Source organism: Hippoglossus stenolepis, chromosome 20 (genome assembly GCF_022539355.2).
Source record: "Hippoglossus stenolepis isolate QCI-W04-F060 chromosome 20, HSTE1.2, whole genome shotgun sequence".
NCBI classification, from domain to species: domain Eukaryota; kingdom Metazoa; phylum Chordata; class Actinopteri; order Pleuronectiformes; family Pleuronectidae; genus Hippoglossus; species Hippoglossus stenolepis.
In genome coordinates, this window is record NC_061502.1 from 20674169 (window position 1) to 20690298 (window position 16130).

The 16130-nt window shown below is 43.0% G+C and overlaps 2 protein-coding genes across 3 annotated transcripts in view; both read left to right on the top strand.

The window, feature by feature from the left end:
- Positions 1–1570, top strand: part of gje1a (gap junction protein epsilon 1a) — a 2468-nt gene extending 898 nt beyond the window's left edge. Inside the window, exons 3-4 of the mRNA XM_035144525.2 lie at positions 682–879; positions 1331–1570. Coding sequence (XP_035000416.1) covers positions 682–879; positions 1331–1528 — 396 coding nt within the window. The 3' untranslated portion in view covers positions 1529–1570. The remainder of the gene's footprint in view (positions 1–681; positions 880–1330) is intronic.
- A 4041-nt stretch (positions 1571–5611) lies between these two features.
- The window catches only part of vta1 (vesicle (multivesicular body) trafficking 1), a 28883-nt gene continuing 18364 nt past the window's right edge, over positions 5612–16130 (top strand). The window contains exons 1-2 of one of the 2 annotated variants that reach the window (XM_035144152.2): positions 5612–5816; positions 14483–14577. In XM_035144152.2, the coding sequence (XP_035000043.1) occupies positions 5726–5816; positions 14483–14577 (186 nt within the window). In that variant the 5' untranslated portion in view covers positions 5612–5725. The remainder of the gene's footprint in view (positions 5817–14482; positions 14578–16130) is intronic. The other variant, XM_035144151.2, reaches the window with a different exon arrangement.

Sequence of the window (16130 nt, forward strand, 5' to 3'; positions counted from 1 at the left end):
CAACTAAAGGACTCAAGTTCATATGGTGGAGTCTGTGCAGCCAGCCACCAGGGGGCGATCAAGATGCTTTAGCTTCACTTTTGGGAGCTGTCTTGTCATCTATCTTTTTGATCTACAACTGCAGATAAATCTACTTATCAAAGGTTATGCTAACAGACGTGCAACCTTACAGACGGTTAAATCACTTTAGACTGAAAGTGCATAGCCTGGTTACTATAGCTTAGTGATCTAAACTCAAACACAGAACATTGCATGTTGTCTTATCCAGTAGTAAAGACAAAATATGGTTTATACCAAAATACTGTAGCCAGTTTCCTTCCACAGGTAACGGTGTATCTGTTTTCCACCCATAAGATCACATGTGCTACCGACCTAATCTAAACTATAATGAAATAGTTTAATCATCAGCTTTGTATCAAGTACTATCAGTACTATCAAGATGCAGTATTTTAAATGGATCAGGTAGATTCTGAATATTCCTCCACCGGTAACATTTGCAGTCAGGAAACAGTCACAGGTCATTACCAGCATGACGGCTCTTTCATATTGGTAGAAAATGTAATTTCTTAGAGATGAACGACTGCAGCAGTCGCTGAACTATCTATTTCATGATCCCTTTATTCTTTCCTTTATTCCGCAGGCTTTTCTCACTTCCCACTTCCGTATTTCTGCCCTCTCCAGGTCTTCTGGGCGTTACAACTGGTGACAGTGTTAGTTCCCGGCGCAGTGTTCCACCTCTACGCAGCCTGTAAGAACATTGACCAGGAGGAGATCCTTGAACGACCCATCTACACCGTCTTCTACATCATTTCTGTTCTCCTACGCATCATTCTGGAGGTCATCGCCTTCTGGCTGCAAAGTCACCTCTTTGGCTTCCAGGTCTGTCAATTGTACATTTTTTTAAACTTTATGAAAGAGTGCAACACTGTGGCATATATCCGTGTGTCCACTCGTCCCTTTACAAGTTGCTTATCATGAGTAATTTGAGCAAAAGAATATCCCCTATATCCTGTCAACAGCTTTGTCCTGTTGTAAGCAGCAGTTCAACAGTGGATTCATATCAGTGGCTTGTCAAAGTTTTCACAGAAAGCTCAGATGTTGAGATAGTCCTGAGATTTGTCTCCAATGGTGAACATTTCCATGAAGATTGAAAAGATATCAATTTGTATGAGATACCTGAGTCAAGAGAGAGATAGAGTAGGACACAGTCCCAACACGGCTCCAATATCATGTGTAATATATATTAATCAGAGAGTAATATAGTGACTGCACAACTTGGAAATTCAGACGATACAAAGTATTAATGCCCCATGTTTCTCCCCCCCCCCAGGTCCACCCACTGTACATGTGTGACGCCAGTGCTTTGGAAAAGACCTTCAATGTGACTAAGTGCATGGTGCCCGAACACTTTGAAAAGACCATCTTCCTCAGTGCCATGTACACCTTCACTGTGATAACCATACTTCTCTGTATTGCTGAGATATTTGAGATACTCTGCCGGCGGCTTGGTTATCTCAACAACCAATGACACAGACACACAAACACACACATGCACACAAAAACAACAGCAAAGGGTGAAAGTACGAGACAGTTTTTCTGCCAGTTTCAACAGTGAGCTACTCCTGTGAAACAGGAAGCTAACGAAAGAGCGAATCTTCCTCAGTGGTCCATCGAGAGTGACTTGAACAAAGAAATTTGAGAATGTGCACTAACGTCAGAGCTGGCAAGTCTGAAATATTCGTCAGGTGTTTTTTGCCCTTAACTATAGAATGATTACCCCAAGTCCTATTCCATCAGTGGGTCTTGTATGGACGTGATGGCCAGAGAATATGTACCGGACTCTGAATCGTTAGGGGAAGGGATGAAAGGTTTCCTGCTTTTCTTTTTTCCACCTGATGACTGAAAGAGGTGTCAGCTTCATGGTGCCACTATAAACTGAAACCGTGGTCAGAGTAGAGATTGGGAAAGCCCAACTGTCTCGATCAAGATGGCCCGTGACAGCGTGAGGATTCCTGAAACCTGTGCTTCAGATGTAATACTCCCACTCTTAGGAACCCTGGAAGCATTATTTCTCCCGTCTGTTTAACGATGCACTAACTGCATCACAGCTCATCGAATCAATACGATGCCTCTTCTCTGGACTTCGTTCAGTGATGAAGGGCCAACATTGGACCTACACAGCTTTTTATCAGCAGATTTGTAAAGTGTCAATAAGTCTTCACGTGATGTAAATAACAGCCAACAATGTAAATAATATAGATCATCACATAACTCAGTATACAAGTGCAGAGAGACACTGTAGCCTTCCATCAGTTATGACAGGCAGAGCACTGAGCTTGATGGATTATCACTCGTGTCATTCTTTGGAAACTGGTTAAGGGAACTCCCCCCATGGGTGAGTGCTGGTCAGGTGCTGATGGTCCTGACTCTTCCATGTGTGACACGTATCGCTTCCAACATGTGTGTGTGTTGCTTCCAGTCCGTTCTGACCTTCACATCCATCAGCAGTGTCACAACCTTGTTGTGGTTGTCTCTTTTTCAAATATCTGTTTCCTTGATGGGTCTTGAAACAACCTGAGCTGTAGAATCAAGAACAACAAATGACGCAGTTTACTTCTGTGACATGTAACAGCATCTTTGGACAAGGAGGCTGTCATCAGAATATTAGAAATGTAGTGGTTTACTCTTTGAAGGTAAAAGTTTCCACCAAGATACTAAAGGATACTAAAGCCCTATGAGACAAATTGTGATTTGTGAATATGGGCTATACAAATAAAATTTGATTGATTGATTGATAAATGAATATAAATGGGTTTGATGTAATAACCTCAAGACAATTAAACCCTTCCTGACTTAAATTTAGAAAATTGAAACATATTCCCTGAGGATAAATTCATTACTCAAAAATATGGGTTACAAATGTGTTAAAATATTTATTGGTATTAGAAGTTAAAATGTATTTTTTTTAAGTATCTAAAAAAGTATTTGCCAACAAGAAGTACTACACATGTTTTGTTTAATAGTACAAACATGAATGAGTTGTTGGTTCTGGGCAATATCCTTGTTTCACAAAATCCCAACATACAAGTTGAGACAGATAGCTATGATTTATTTATTTTTCCTTTTTTCTTTTCATAGCTCGTTGTTCTACATTACTCAGAACCCGTTCTGCGCTGGTGTCCCTGTCAATGTTTTTGAAAATAATGACCTCTCATGTTTTGAAAAGTTCTTTTTTAATCAGACATCCATCCAGCTTTTGTTGTGAAGTTTTCAGCAATCTGTTTATCATCTCAGGTACAAAATTGCATTTCCAGACAAGAGTGGATCAAACCTTCCCTTCAGATCCTTTCAAACCCTTTGGTTCTGTACGCTGACTGATCCGAACCTGCAGAACCAAAGACCAGTTCCGCCTGACAGGGTTTGAGAGGATTGGAATCAGGTGAACTCCTGTGGTTTGGGTTCGTCTGCTTCTCGTCAGTGGTTGATGGTTGTAATTTTTGCCTCTAAAAGTTCTGTCAACAAGACTTAGGCCTTGTTTACATATAATAAAAATACAGTATTCAACACCTTTGCTGTTTCAAGGAATTAATCAAGTCTGGGACCATTTGGCGGAAACGCTGCCCTGAAATTATCCAAATTAATCTTTTACATTGTGCTCAGCTTTAGTGAACGTGAATTTAAACCATCTCATCGTCTTATTTTGAGTGGACGAATCACATCGTATTCCATCATCCTCTGCTCTGCTGCTTCAATGACCTTTAATGTGAATCGTCAGGTTAACAGCCAAGCTAGCTAACTTATTACCGTAATGATTGAAAGCCAGTTAGCATGGAGAGCTCAGCTAGCCTCACAGCGACAGTGAGAACTAGCCCTGAGCCTCATGTTGCTTTACAGTGACATTACCAAAATAAAACTCTCTTTTTTAGGTTCTGGGAATATTTTATTAAAATAAAACCTCTGTGAGGGAAAAAAACTTTCAACAGTTTTACTTTGAAGACTTTTAAGGGTTTTGACTTTGCAATACCGATACCGACCACTTGTGGTAAACAGCGCTACAACATCCAGGCTTTCTTGTGTGACCAGCGCGTTATGCTAGTGCTACTAGTATTTGTAGTCCTGGCTGAATAAGTGCCAGTAAGAGCTAAACGTAAAAACACATAATTTCACCTTTATGAGGCAATATTTTGCTGAGGCTAAAACCAACGTGCTAATCCTGGTTAAGACCTTGTTCGAGTGTGTACATAAAGCTGTGGTTAACTGTCTTAGAATGATTGACTTCTAGCTTATTAGGTTTGAGTCATTCAAAGATTAATAAGGTTTTTGGCCTGATGCAGAATTTAAGGATAAACTCTTTGGACGAACTCAACTGTAAACTTTTCTGAAAGAATATCAACAAAGAGCTATGAGATGTAGCATATTGGGGATTTGGGGGTTTACACTGAACTGTTTACCGAGTCCAGGAGTTTATCTTTAATGCTTCTTTATGCCACAAATCTCAAGATAATCTTTGGAAATCCATCAACCATGATGCATCATAAACTACACTGCATTAACAATTCACCTCCAATGTTTATATCTTCGATTTTTACCAATGTCGTTATGGTAGTTGTAAAAAAGTCTCATTTCATATTTCATCAGCTGTTGTTGTCTTTATGTTTAAAACGTCTACAACCTCACAGCTATATCGGAGAAAAAGAGAAAACTTTATGACCAACACAAACATATTGAAACAGAATTCTGTTTGTCTGCTGTTTTCTGTCGGTGACTCGTAATTCTCCTACTTGTTTTGTCTTGAGATGATTGATTAAAAATGTCCGACAATTGTCTCTGTTTTATTTTTGATTATTTACTTGATTTCAAAACTATCAATATATCAAAGAATGAATTGCAAGAAATCAACACAATTATTAATCCCTTTGTTAAAAAGGCAGAGATGTAGAGTCGAGTCGGACGTGTCTCAGATGTGATAATGTGGCCACCGTACTATTATGAATTTATGAACAACATAAACTTCCTCTGGCACCAACCTCTTTACGAGTCTTTAATTGCTCTGGGAATAAATTGTCCTTCTCTTTCATCATCTTAACAACATTTGTAATAATTCACTTGAAGATTAATTAGTGACAATAAAGTTTAGAGCCCAAACAAATGTTGAAATGTTGTTTATTTTGTGTTTTATGACACGAAATAAAGTTGATATACGAAGACACAACAACTTTGATGTACTGTAGATGAAAGAAAGCAGGAAAACGCTCTAACATTTGTATCATATTCTCAATTCTAATGTCGATAATTATTATTGTAATTATTATTATTAATAATAATATAATGTTGGGCTTTAGGAATCTGTGTTGGATATTTCACGTTATTTTCTGTCACCTGCTGGAACAAACATTTTTTTAAAAGGAGAAATCTCTTCTAGAATTGTTACGGTATTTTCCTGGGGTTAATAAAGAATAAAATAATCTGTATTTATTATTGAATTTCTTTTTTTTAATGTTTCCATTAAACCTTCATCGTCACAGATTAAAATAAAAATATTTAAAAAATATTAAAGTGACGGAGGGGCGCCTGAACAGCCCGTGACGTCACCCGTCCCGTGTAGGCGGCCGCTCCTATTGGACAAACACGCGGAAGTGACGGACTCACTTCTTGCTAACAACAGCTAGCAGCCTGTGTTTCTCCGGTGTTTCTCCGGTGAACTCTCCGGTGACGGCTCCACGTCATGGCTCTACCGGCTCAGCTCCGGGCCATCCAGCACCACCTCCGCACCGCGCAGGAGCACGAGGACCGGGACCCGGTGGTGGCGTATTACTGTGAGTGTGTGGCCGGCTAGTGTTAGCCACGGCTACTGTTAGCATCCGTGCTAGCTTTGTTTACCTGGGCTGTCAGCTGCTAGCTTAGCCTCTAAAGCGAAGACAGAGGGGGACAGGGTGGGACATGGTGGGACATGGAGGAGGACACGTTCTTAATGAGACAGGGACGCTCACAGAGGGGGACAGGGAGGGACATGGTTGGATATGGAGGGACATGGAGGAGGACACGTTCGTAATGAGACAGGGACGCTCACAGAGGGGACATGGAGGGACATGGTTGGATATGGAGGGACATGGAGGAGGACACGTTCTTAATGAGACAGGGACGCTCACAGAGGGGGACATGGAGGGACATGGTTGGACATGGAGGGACATGGAGGAGGACACGTCGTAATGAGACAGGGACGCTCACAGAGGGGATGGAGGGACATGGTTGGATATGGAGGGACATGGAGGAGGACACGTTCGTAATGAGACAGGGATGCTCACAGAGGGGGACATGGAGGGACATGGTTGGATATGGAGGGACATGGAGGAGGACACGTTCGTAATGAGACAGGGACGCTCACAGAGGGGGACATGGAGGGACATGGTTGGATATGGAGGGACATGGAGGAGGACACGTTCGTAATGAGACAGGGACGCTCACAGAGGGGGACATGGAGGGACATGGTTGGATATGGAGGGACATGGAGGAGGACACGTTCGTAATGAGACAGGGACGCTCACAGAGAGGGACATGGAGGGGGACACATTCTTAATGAGACAGGGTCACATCAGGGTTTAACCCGGGACAAACTAACTTCACGAGGAAGACAGTGCTTTAACTTGACCTGTTGGTGTGGAGGTTCCAGAGGACGGACACTGACGGTCCCTGCCCAGAGGACAGTCCCTTGTGACGTCTCACCTCCTCCAGTCAGACGAGTCACCAGTAAAGAATGAGCTCCACCCAGTGAGAGACCAGTGAGTCAGCAGCAACACGTCCACAGGTGTTCATCACATGCAAACTACACGATGAGGAAACACAGTCACTTTGAATCTCAAATTGTTATCGTGTTTCAAACTGTCTCTGCGTCAGGACACTTATCTGTCGACCTCGTTCTGACCCGTCTGCTGCTGTAACAAGGGAGATTCCCCGGAGTCAATAAACTTATATAAAGTTATCACCCTCTACTCAGAGGTGGGCGGGGCTCGGCCACCAGCGGTCAGTCTTTAGATCTGTGCTCACTTTCAAATCTCTACTGAAGTAAATTGATGATTTTTTATTCTGTCACTATGTTTGACATTTAAATCTGAGTTGTTTTGAGTCCATTCTGTTGCTGCATCTTCATCGAGTGAGTTTTATTTGAGCTGTAGGTTAGATGGTTATTATTCTGTGTTCCTGGAAACTGTCACTTAGCTAACCAATCACAGACTCAGCATGACTCAGTACTGCTTCCTGATTGGCTGCAGATGACACGGTGACAAGAGTGAGCGAGAGGCAGAGGGCCTGCTGGGAAATGGACGAGACAGGGAGGAGGGTGATTGTGTGTGTGAATTGTTGTCCTGACACAGTTGTGTGTGGTGTTGTCGGGTCGTCCTGACAAATGTACGAAGTTTTCTCTTGTCGTTTTGCTGTGGATTTTCTCTTTCCGACATCTCGTCAGTTTAACAGCCACATTCATCAGATGGTTGTGAAAATGGTCAGAGGAGTTCCTGCTGTAAAACATGTTTTAAAAAATGTGTTCATGTCTAATTAACAAAATGATTGGTGCCTGTATTAATGATTATTAATCCGATCTTTGATCTGTGACCTCTAAACCTCTGAACTCTGCAGATGAAATGTTCCTCCAGTGTCTACATTGGTATTTTTACTTCAAGTGCTTCATGTCTCTAAAATCCTCAGCTAAAAGAAACCTTGATCCAAAAGATTTCTAAATATAGAAACATGAACTAAATATTTCCTAACTCTCCGTGAATGATGTGTGTTTCTGTCTAACAACCTGCGGGGGAGAGTTCCACAGGCTGTTCTCTAAATGAGCTTTAACGTATTGATAAAACACTTAAGACACGAAGCTGCAGCAACAACATGTCAAATGTAAGTTAGACCTGCTGCTCTGGTTTAAATGAGGTGGACTTGGCCGACTGCAGGTTTCCATATTTACTTCATAAGCTGTGATTTAAATGAAACAACAGCGTTTCTCCTCAGTTTCCTCGAGGTTAAAAGCAAACACACAGTGGCCGATGGTTTTAGGTTTATTCCGAAGTCGTAAAAGAGCATTTTCTTGGCGGACGTGAAACGTGTGGTTGGTGGGTTACAGACCTCATCCTCCTCCTCCAACCCCAACCTGGTACTCCTGACAAATTTGTGGTCGGCGGCCATTACTCACCACGACGTGGTCGGGTTCTGTCCAAACTGTGAACAGGTGAGAGTTTGACAAACACCAGATCAGAATCAAAACAGATCAGACAGGATGTGGTTTCTACCGTTGAGAGGCGTCTTTGTCCAGTTGTGTCCTACAGGCAGGAATGCAGAGACTTCTTGAAGGCACAGGTTTAATTTACAGTGAATGTGTTTGCAACTGGGACTTTAGTGGATTATGTGGATAATGAGCAGAACCAGGGATCAGACCAGGATTGTTTTAATGTCAGAGACCAGAGGCTGCTGATGTAGTAAGTGTGGAGTCGGCTTAGCTTGTAGCACCTAACAGGTTTAACTTTATCTCTAAGACTTGGTTTATTGAGCCTTTTCACGACTTTTAATCTGCTAAGTGGCTTCAGACAAGCACTTGGGAAAAGGCAGAATTCAGACATGACATTAAATCACAGAATCTGACACTTCTAAGTGTGTGAGCACTTTTGTTAGAGGACACAGTGAAATCTGAGGTGGACCAGTGATCCAGGCAGACCACTGGAGGTCAGCAGCACCATGCGTCTGTGTGCGTGTGTGACTGTGTGTGACTGTGTGTGTCTGTGTGTGTCTGTGTGTGTGTCAGATGGTAGGAAGCTGCTGTATTCATGCTTCATGTTACAGGAAGAAGTTTTAATGGAACGTCTCTCTCTGTTGCGTCTTTGCAGGACTTCTACAGCTGAACAGAAAAATAGAAAATGAATCAAGCGTAATCTTTGCAGCATTTGTCTCCATTTTACTTCCATTGAGAATTACAGCCTCTTCCCCCTCACAACAATAAAGCCAGAATATCTTGGATACCTACAGATGATATGATCGTTAAAATTATTTTTATATATTTTACACATCAAACCCAAAATGATTGGACATCCTACCAGGTACAGTGTATGTGAAAAGCCTGATATTCTAGCTACATCCACCCGTTTCAGTTGTAAACCTCATCACCCTTGGCACGGTTACGCCTGGTGTCCACGCTACTCCCCAGTTGTCCAGCTTCTCTCTCGGAGACTTCTGTAAACGCTGCTGTCCTTGTTTCGGTTTGAAAACTCCAGGGTTGTGTTGTGGTGTGTATCATCAGATTCAGGTCACACGCTGCATCAGTCTTTTGTTTGACCGTTCTCCAGCACTTGGCCTCGGCAGCCCTGTCTGAATTAGCCTGCTAATGCTGGGCAATATTTCACCTCCACTTCAGAACTGGCTGATCAATAGGGGGTTGAGTCAAAGCCGTGATTTGTTCGGCTGTAATGAAGCAGCATGAATCACCATTAGCTCCCTGGCTGATGCTGTTTGGCAGCATTACAAACGTTTTACACAGATTGGATCATTGACATTATAAATGAGCTGTGGGGCTGAACACGGTCACCGCACCTCACTGAATCCTGAGTTCTACTTTAAACGTGTTTGTTTCTACTCCTTGTTCAGGGTTTGTGCAGTTCGTCTGGATCTTATGTGGCAATGGTCACCTAGAGAGTGTAAATATAGAGGGACGATATGTAAGCTCCTAAAAGTGAAGCCAAAACATCATGATCGCCCTCTGGTGGCTGGCTGCCATACCTGTCATAAACCCCACCTCCTCCATGTTAGCAGATGGGACCAAACTAAAAGATCGAAGTAGAAATTACATAAATGTTTGTCAAAGATGATTTCTGTCGTTTTAGGTAGTTGCTGTAAAAGTAATGAATTTGGTTCCAGACCTCAGTGATGAATAAATCTGAGGGAAGGCCAGCAGGCGACCTCCCCTCCTCCTCCCACTGGACTTGGAGCAGTCTCTCTCTGTCTCTGAAAATTAGGCTGGAATGAAAATTGATTTGTTCAAATGAATTCAAATGCAGCCCACGTGTCTTAACAGGCTGTCTGCACAGTCTGCACTGCTCCCTCCAATGTGCCTCCTCCTACACCCTCCTGACCGTTTGGTCACGAGCATCGTGGCCCAAACTTCTCAGCAACTTTCCGATGAGTTGACGATTTCCCTGACTGGCTGGCGGAGGTGTTCAACTGCGAGGCTGTAATTCTACTTGCATACGGTGTCCAGTCCAAACACTTTGTTTTGAATGCCTTCAAGCCAGCGACGCCCAGCGGCCGGAGGCGTCATGTTCAGGTCGTCCCATCATGTTCAGGTCGTCCCATCATGTTCAGGACGCCTCGAGGGAATGTCTTCAAATTGGAATGAAACTCAGTAGGACTCAAGGAATAACTGATCAGATGTTGGTGGTCAAAGGTCAAGGTCACAGTGACCTTACAATAGATGTTTTTGTCCTCAGGGAATTTCTTCATATTTTGACCAGTTTTCAATGGGACTCAAAGATGAACTGATTAGATTTCATAGGTCAAAGGTCACAGTGATTAAAGCCTGGGAGAAAATGTATGTAGACTGAAACTGCACCGGTTGGTGGAGGCAGCCGCAGAGTAATTCAGTTTCTCATTTGGATCTGAGTGACGGTGCGTTTTCCGAATTACCTCTGTGGGAAAACAAGTCACAGCTTAGTTTGCTGCTGGCCGAACACTGACTTGATGCATTTCTTCAAATTAAAATAAGTCATTAAACATCAGCTAATGGCTCAGGTTTCTTTTTTTTTTTTATTCTCATGTTTTGTTAAACTCATGATTAACCAGATTTTTCTCTCATTGCCGATTCTTAACCTGCGGCTTCTTGTCACATGGTCTATCACCAGAAATCACCTCCAGTGTTTTATTTCATATTCCGACTCTCCTCACTTCGCACTGGGCTGTTATCAAACACCCGTTATAGCTGTGACAGTGATGTAACTCTCACACTCGAGCTGACAGCGACGCAGCCAACCTCCATAATAACGTCCTTGTCATTCATGTGACAGAGCGACTCGCTTTCACAGATTCTTCATGACCGACGTCAGAGCTGTGATGACTCGCTGGCTCTCTGCCAGCACTCCGTGTTAATTCTTCCTTGTCAAACATGTTTTCTTACTGAGCCGCACTGGACCGGTCACACAGATGACGGAGGCGCTCATCAGATACACTCTATTGGGATATTAGTTGTGATGCACATATGTCAATAATTAAAAATATGATGTTGCCATGATAACCATGGCAACGCTCAAAGCTTTGCAGCGTTGGGATCCGCCTCTGCTGATCTCTACACTCGTAGTGATTGTTGTGAAATTACCTTCTATGTTTTGCTGCGGGCGACTCCCACTCGAGCAGTATTGGTTTTGATTGTGATGTGCGACCCAATGAAAACATTGTCATAACAAATCAACCAGTAACGGCTGAGGGTTGGACACTAGCCGGTAACCCCATCCTGGAAAAAAACCTTTTAGGAGCAAAACGTCTCTTAAGTAGATTTGTGTTTGCGTCTCATTCTCCAGAGCCAAAAGCATCAGGCAAATGAAACCCTGGACTGAGACGGGGTTTTGTGTGACTGGTGTGTGAGCGGATGTTGGCTCGGTCGCAGAAACACAGAGTGAAAATGACAGATCACTTCAGGGACTATTTAACTGTTGTTCTTGAGTGTCTATATTCTACTCTTGAGACAAAATGCAGCACGGGACACCTTCAGTGAAAGGTTAGGAGGTAACGTCCTTCATCACCAGCACCAGTGCATTTTACTCTGTGTGCACTGGCAGCAGCAGCATCTGTCATCTGAGCAGTTCGTCATCGATTCAGGGTCATGAGCGATTTCAGACGCAGTCGGAAGTAGTGGAAGCAGTGGCAGTATAAAGCACTTCTCACTGTGATTATGTGCACGACGGGCAGGAAAGTGGTGCAGCAGAGTGGAAAGTGTCACCAGAGACCCTGTAATCTCTGTAAATAACAGCCTGAATGCTTCTTATGGCCAGTTTCAGCCTGATGAACCTGACAGAGCAGCAGGAGGAACACAAGCATTATTCACTGGGAACAATCCCACCACATTCCTGAAGTCAAATGACAGGTCCATGTTAATCCAGAGATGAGGAACTGATATTATAATTAAAGCCAGACCGATTTATCATATTGTCTGATAACATTCTTTTATAGACATTTTACATTCGTTTGCTGATATGATCAGATTTGTGAACTGTAAATCACTTCAAGCTTCTTCTTCTTCTGATCTGATATTTCCATCCACCAAGGAGGTAATCGTGTCAGGGAAGAACTAATCTGGGAGATAAAGTTTTTCAATATGATTGTTGATTTGTCAGAGAATAATTCATGGATCTTTAGGGAAGAAATCATGTGTAGAGAACTTATATTTTACAGTGTGTGATTGATGGCGGTTGATTTGTATTCCAGGGACCGTTGGGCCTTGGCGGAGGTGTGACCTCTACCCAGTGACTTTCCAGTTATTTGTTTTCATATTGTTGTGAATACAATGAAAACAAAACGCAGTAACCTTTAATGACCATCAGGGGGCTGACGCAGTGTTTCAGTTCCCCTCATTGACTGTAAATAAAGATGGATGACACGTCTGCACTTCCTTTTAGAAATGAAGCCAAAATATCTCAGATACGAACTCTGCCATCTAGTGGTGATGACGTCATTTGGAGTTAGTCTGTGCAGTCGTGAGGAGTCGTGGTATCAAGGTCCGACCAATAAACCACCTAAAATCACAGAAACCATCTTTGACAAACATTTATTTGTCTACTTAGTTGTTGTTTTGATTAGCTTGGCACGTGTCCTATCTACTAACATGGAGAAGGTTCACTTATACTGCAGCCAGCCACCAGGGGAGATCAAGTGTCCTGGTCTTCCCTTTTGGGATGTGTCTGTGGTTTCCCTGCGGCGTCTTCACGTCCTCGCTGTCATCACAGTCATCTGTGTCGCAGCTGAAGTGAATGTTGCAGTGTGAGACTGTACAAAGAAAGTCTTTGTCACTGATGGACTGACGGACCTTCTTGCTGCCTGCTGCTCAAGCTGCTGCATGTCTCTCTGCACTGACTGGTTAACTGCCTCAGTGAGTTCATGGCTGCATGAGTCTCACCCTGGAGGGTATACACCCCCCCCCCACCATCACCATTCTGCTCTGTGAAGTGGGACATTGTTCCTTGATGCTTCGCAGGACAGTGACGCTCAGCAGCGACTGCAGCCAAACGTGGGTTTTCGCATTGTGTAAAAGTAGCTGAAATATTTTTTATAGGGTCAGTACAAATTTAAATAACATTCAAATCCACCAAGGAGGAGACAATTCACACTTTCCTCCTTTAAAAAACCTCTCTGGTGTTCTTTGGTACAGTCCGTCCATCTCAGCCCTCAAGTAGAAAACAATCCAGCACATTTGAGGAGCTGTTGCTTCTCTGTGGTTTCACTCTGCAGCTCTTTTCAGTCTGAGCTGTCAATCATCACGTCTCAGCCTGTTTTCATATCATCAAATAACTGATTCAAACCAAACTGATCAGAAACACTTGAACAAACATCAGAGAGATAAGAACGAGCTGAACTGACAGAAACATCTTTAAACATTTATTTAACATCAACTAACCCTCAGTAGCTTTCATGTCGTCCAAGTTAAATAAAGTCTCTGGTCCGTACCAACACACCTGAACACACACGTCACATGACCGTTCACGTCCACTGGTCATGTGGTGTAAACAGGAAGTAGATGTCTCCTCTGCAGTTGGTTGCTTAGTAACAGAAACTCCTCTGAAGGAGGAGCAGTGATGGTGAAGAGTCAGAGCAGGGACGACGAGGTGGAACTGTAACTGACAGGAAGTGTTAGTGACAGGAAGTGTTAGCTTTGTGTTCACCGCTGCTAGTCGAGTCACGTGACTGATGAGAACCAATCAGGAAGAGAACGTCTGCGTCATCGTTTACTAAAGTCTCAGTTTCTGTTCAGACTAAAATACAACCCCAGAGTTTGAAACTACAACGTTTACAAAAGTCTCTGATTTAGAGTCTAGAAGATTCCGTGGTAGTGTGGACGTAACCATAGTAACAGTGATGTTTTAAAACAAACTAATAATGTGGACGGAGCCTCAGTTATATGAGACATGTTTTCTGCCGGTTAAGGTCGTGAGGGGATCTAACTGACAGATGAGGGATTGTGGGAGTTGAAGTTCACTGAGGCCTGTCCCAGCTCGGGTGGAGATCTTTCTGACCTTCCTCCTGCTCCGCTGCGTCTTCGTGTTTGATCCGTTGCAGAGGAGAAGAAAACATCCGCGGCTTGTTGTGAAAAATTCATCAGGACTCCTGTATTAGTGATTCCTCCACATGACTCGGCGTTTGAACCAGGCTGGAGAGGAGTGGTTTTTTACTGACCAGTAAAGGAGACGTCTCGTCACCTTTCATCTCCTCACCCGTCTCCCCCTCTTGTCCTCTCCTGCAGGTCGACTCTATGCTATGCAGTCGGGCATGAAGCTGGACAGTAAAACACCAGAGTGCCGAAAGTTCCTGATCAAACTCATGGACCAGCTGGAGTCGGTAAGTTACCACTTCACTTTAGCCCCATTTCTCCCTGTGTGGTATCCCACAGTGCGAAGTGGAAACGGTTCTGATTCAGTGTGTTGAACATATATGTTCTTATATTTTATTACATAGTCAATTTAATGGGAATTAAACTGATTCTGATAACAACCAGTAATCTAGATTTAGCATTTTAAGGACTTTTAGTTCAAAAGTTCTTTTCCCTTCAATTAAAAAAAATCATCCGGGCCATTAATCCCTGTAGAGCATCATTCATCATCATATCTGTCTGATTTAAGGGAATATTCCATATTTTGACCAAAATAGTTTTGAATCTTATAATTAAGAGAAAAATCACATACCCCTGATATTTGTCATGTTAAACCTCCTGTTTCTCTTATTTCTGATAAGCGCACATTACTATCAGGTACAATCCAGTGCACATGACACTGCACGTGTGTGGGAGATAGAGAGAGGAAATATTATGATATTGTGGAGACAAACAATTAAACTTTTAAACTAGAGAGAGAGAGACTCTGTTTTCTCTCTATTCTTTTCTTATTCTCTTCTTCCAACAATGATTCACTGACAGAAAACCTGTCAACGATCTAAATATCTTTTAATTTATCATCTAGGGCAGCAATACATTGACAGAGTGTGAATGCTTGGCACATGAAACAGCATTTATCACACTTTTTGCCATCCTTTGCGATACGTCTGTCGCGCTACCAGCTTCAATTAGTTTCCTCTAGTTCTTCAGCCTTTCAAGTGCATATAGTTTGTTTAAAACTTGTCGAGGTCGGAGCTTTCAGTCGACACACTCACACAAAGTACGCCGCTCTCAACAGGGGCAACACTAATTAGGTTTTATAGGGTTGTTATGATGAAGGAGGCAGACAGATGGGATGGAGAGTCCCAACGGGAGTCAAACAAATGAGACCTGGAGGAACGGAAGACGACTCACTGGTCCCGTAGTCTCGTTGATGGTGTTGATCCTGAACGAGACATATAATCTAAACACAGATGGAACAGATGACGGCTCCCTGGTGGCTGTCTGCACTCGCTGACGTGTGTTCATGTTTCGAATAAGTTTGGTTTTAATTAGTTATGTGAATATATAAAGACAGACGTCATGATTGACAGCTGTGACTGACTCTTGATTGGCCTTGGTACCACAGCTACACTCCACGATCACTACTGCAGCTGACCACATCGGCACTAGATGGCAGCGTTGGGATCCAAGATGTTTTGACGTCATTTCTTGATGTAGTTTATCGATCGCTCAGAGCCAATTAAAGGACACGGACATCAAAACATGGACACACTCACACAGCTGCTCCCTTGAGACAGGTTTAACAGAGGCTCCAGAGGTCTTCATTACTGTTACACACACACACACACACACACACACACACACACACACACACACACACACACACACACACACACACACACTCTAAACCGGACTCACATCCGCTGCTTTGATGTTTGTGTGTTTTCTGTAGCTTGTGTTGGTTTCCTGTTGGATCTTTTTATTAAATGCACATGTTTGTATATATTTTGCTTCCGCT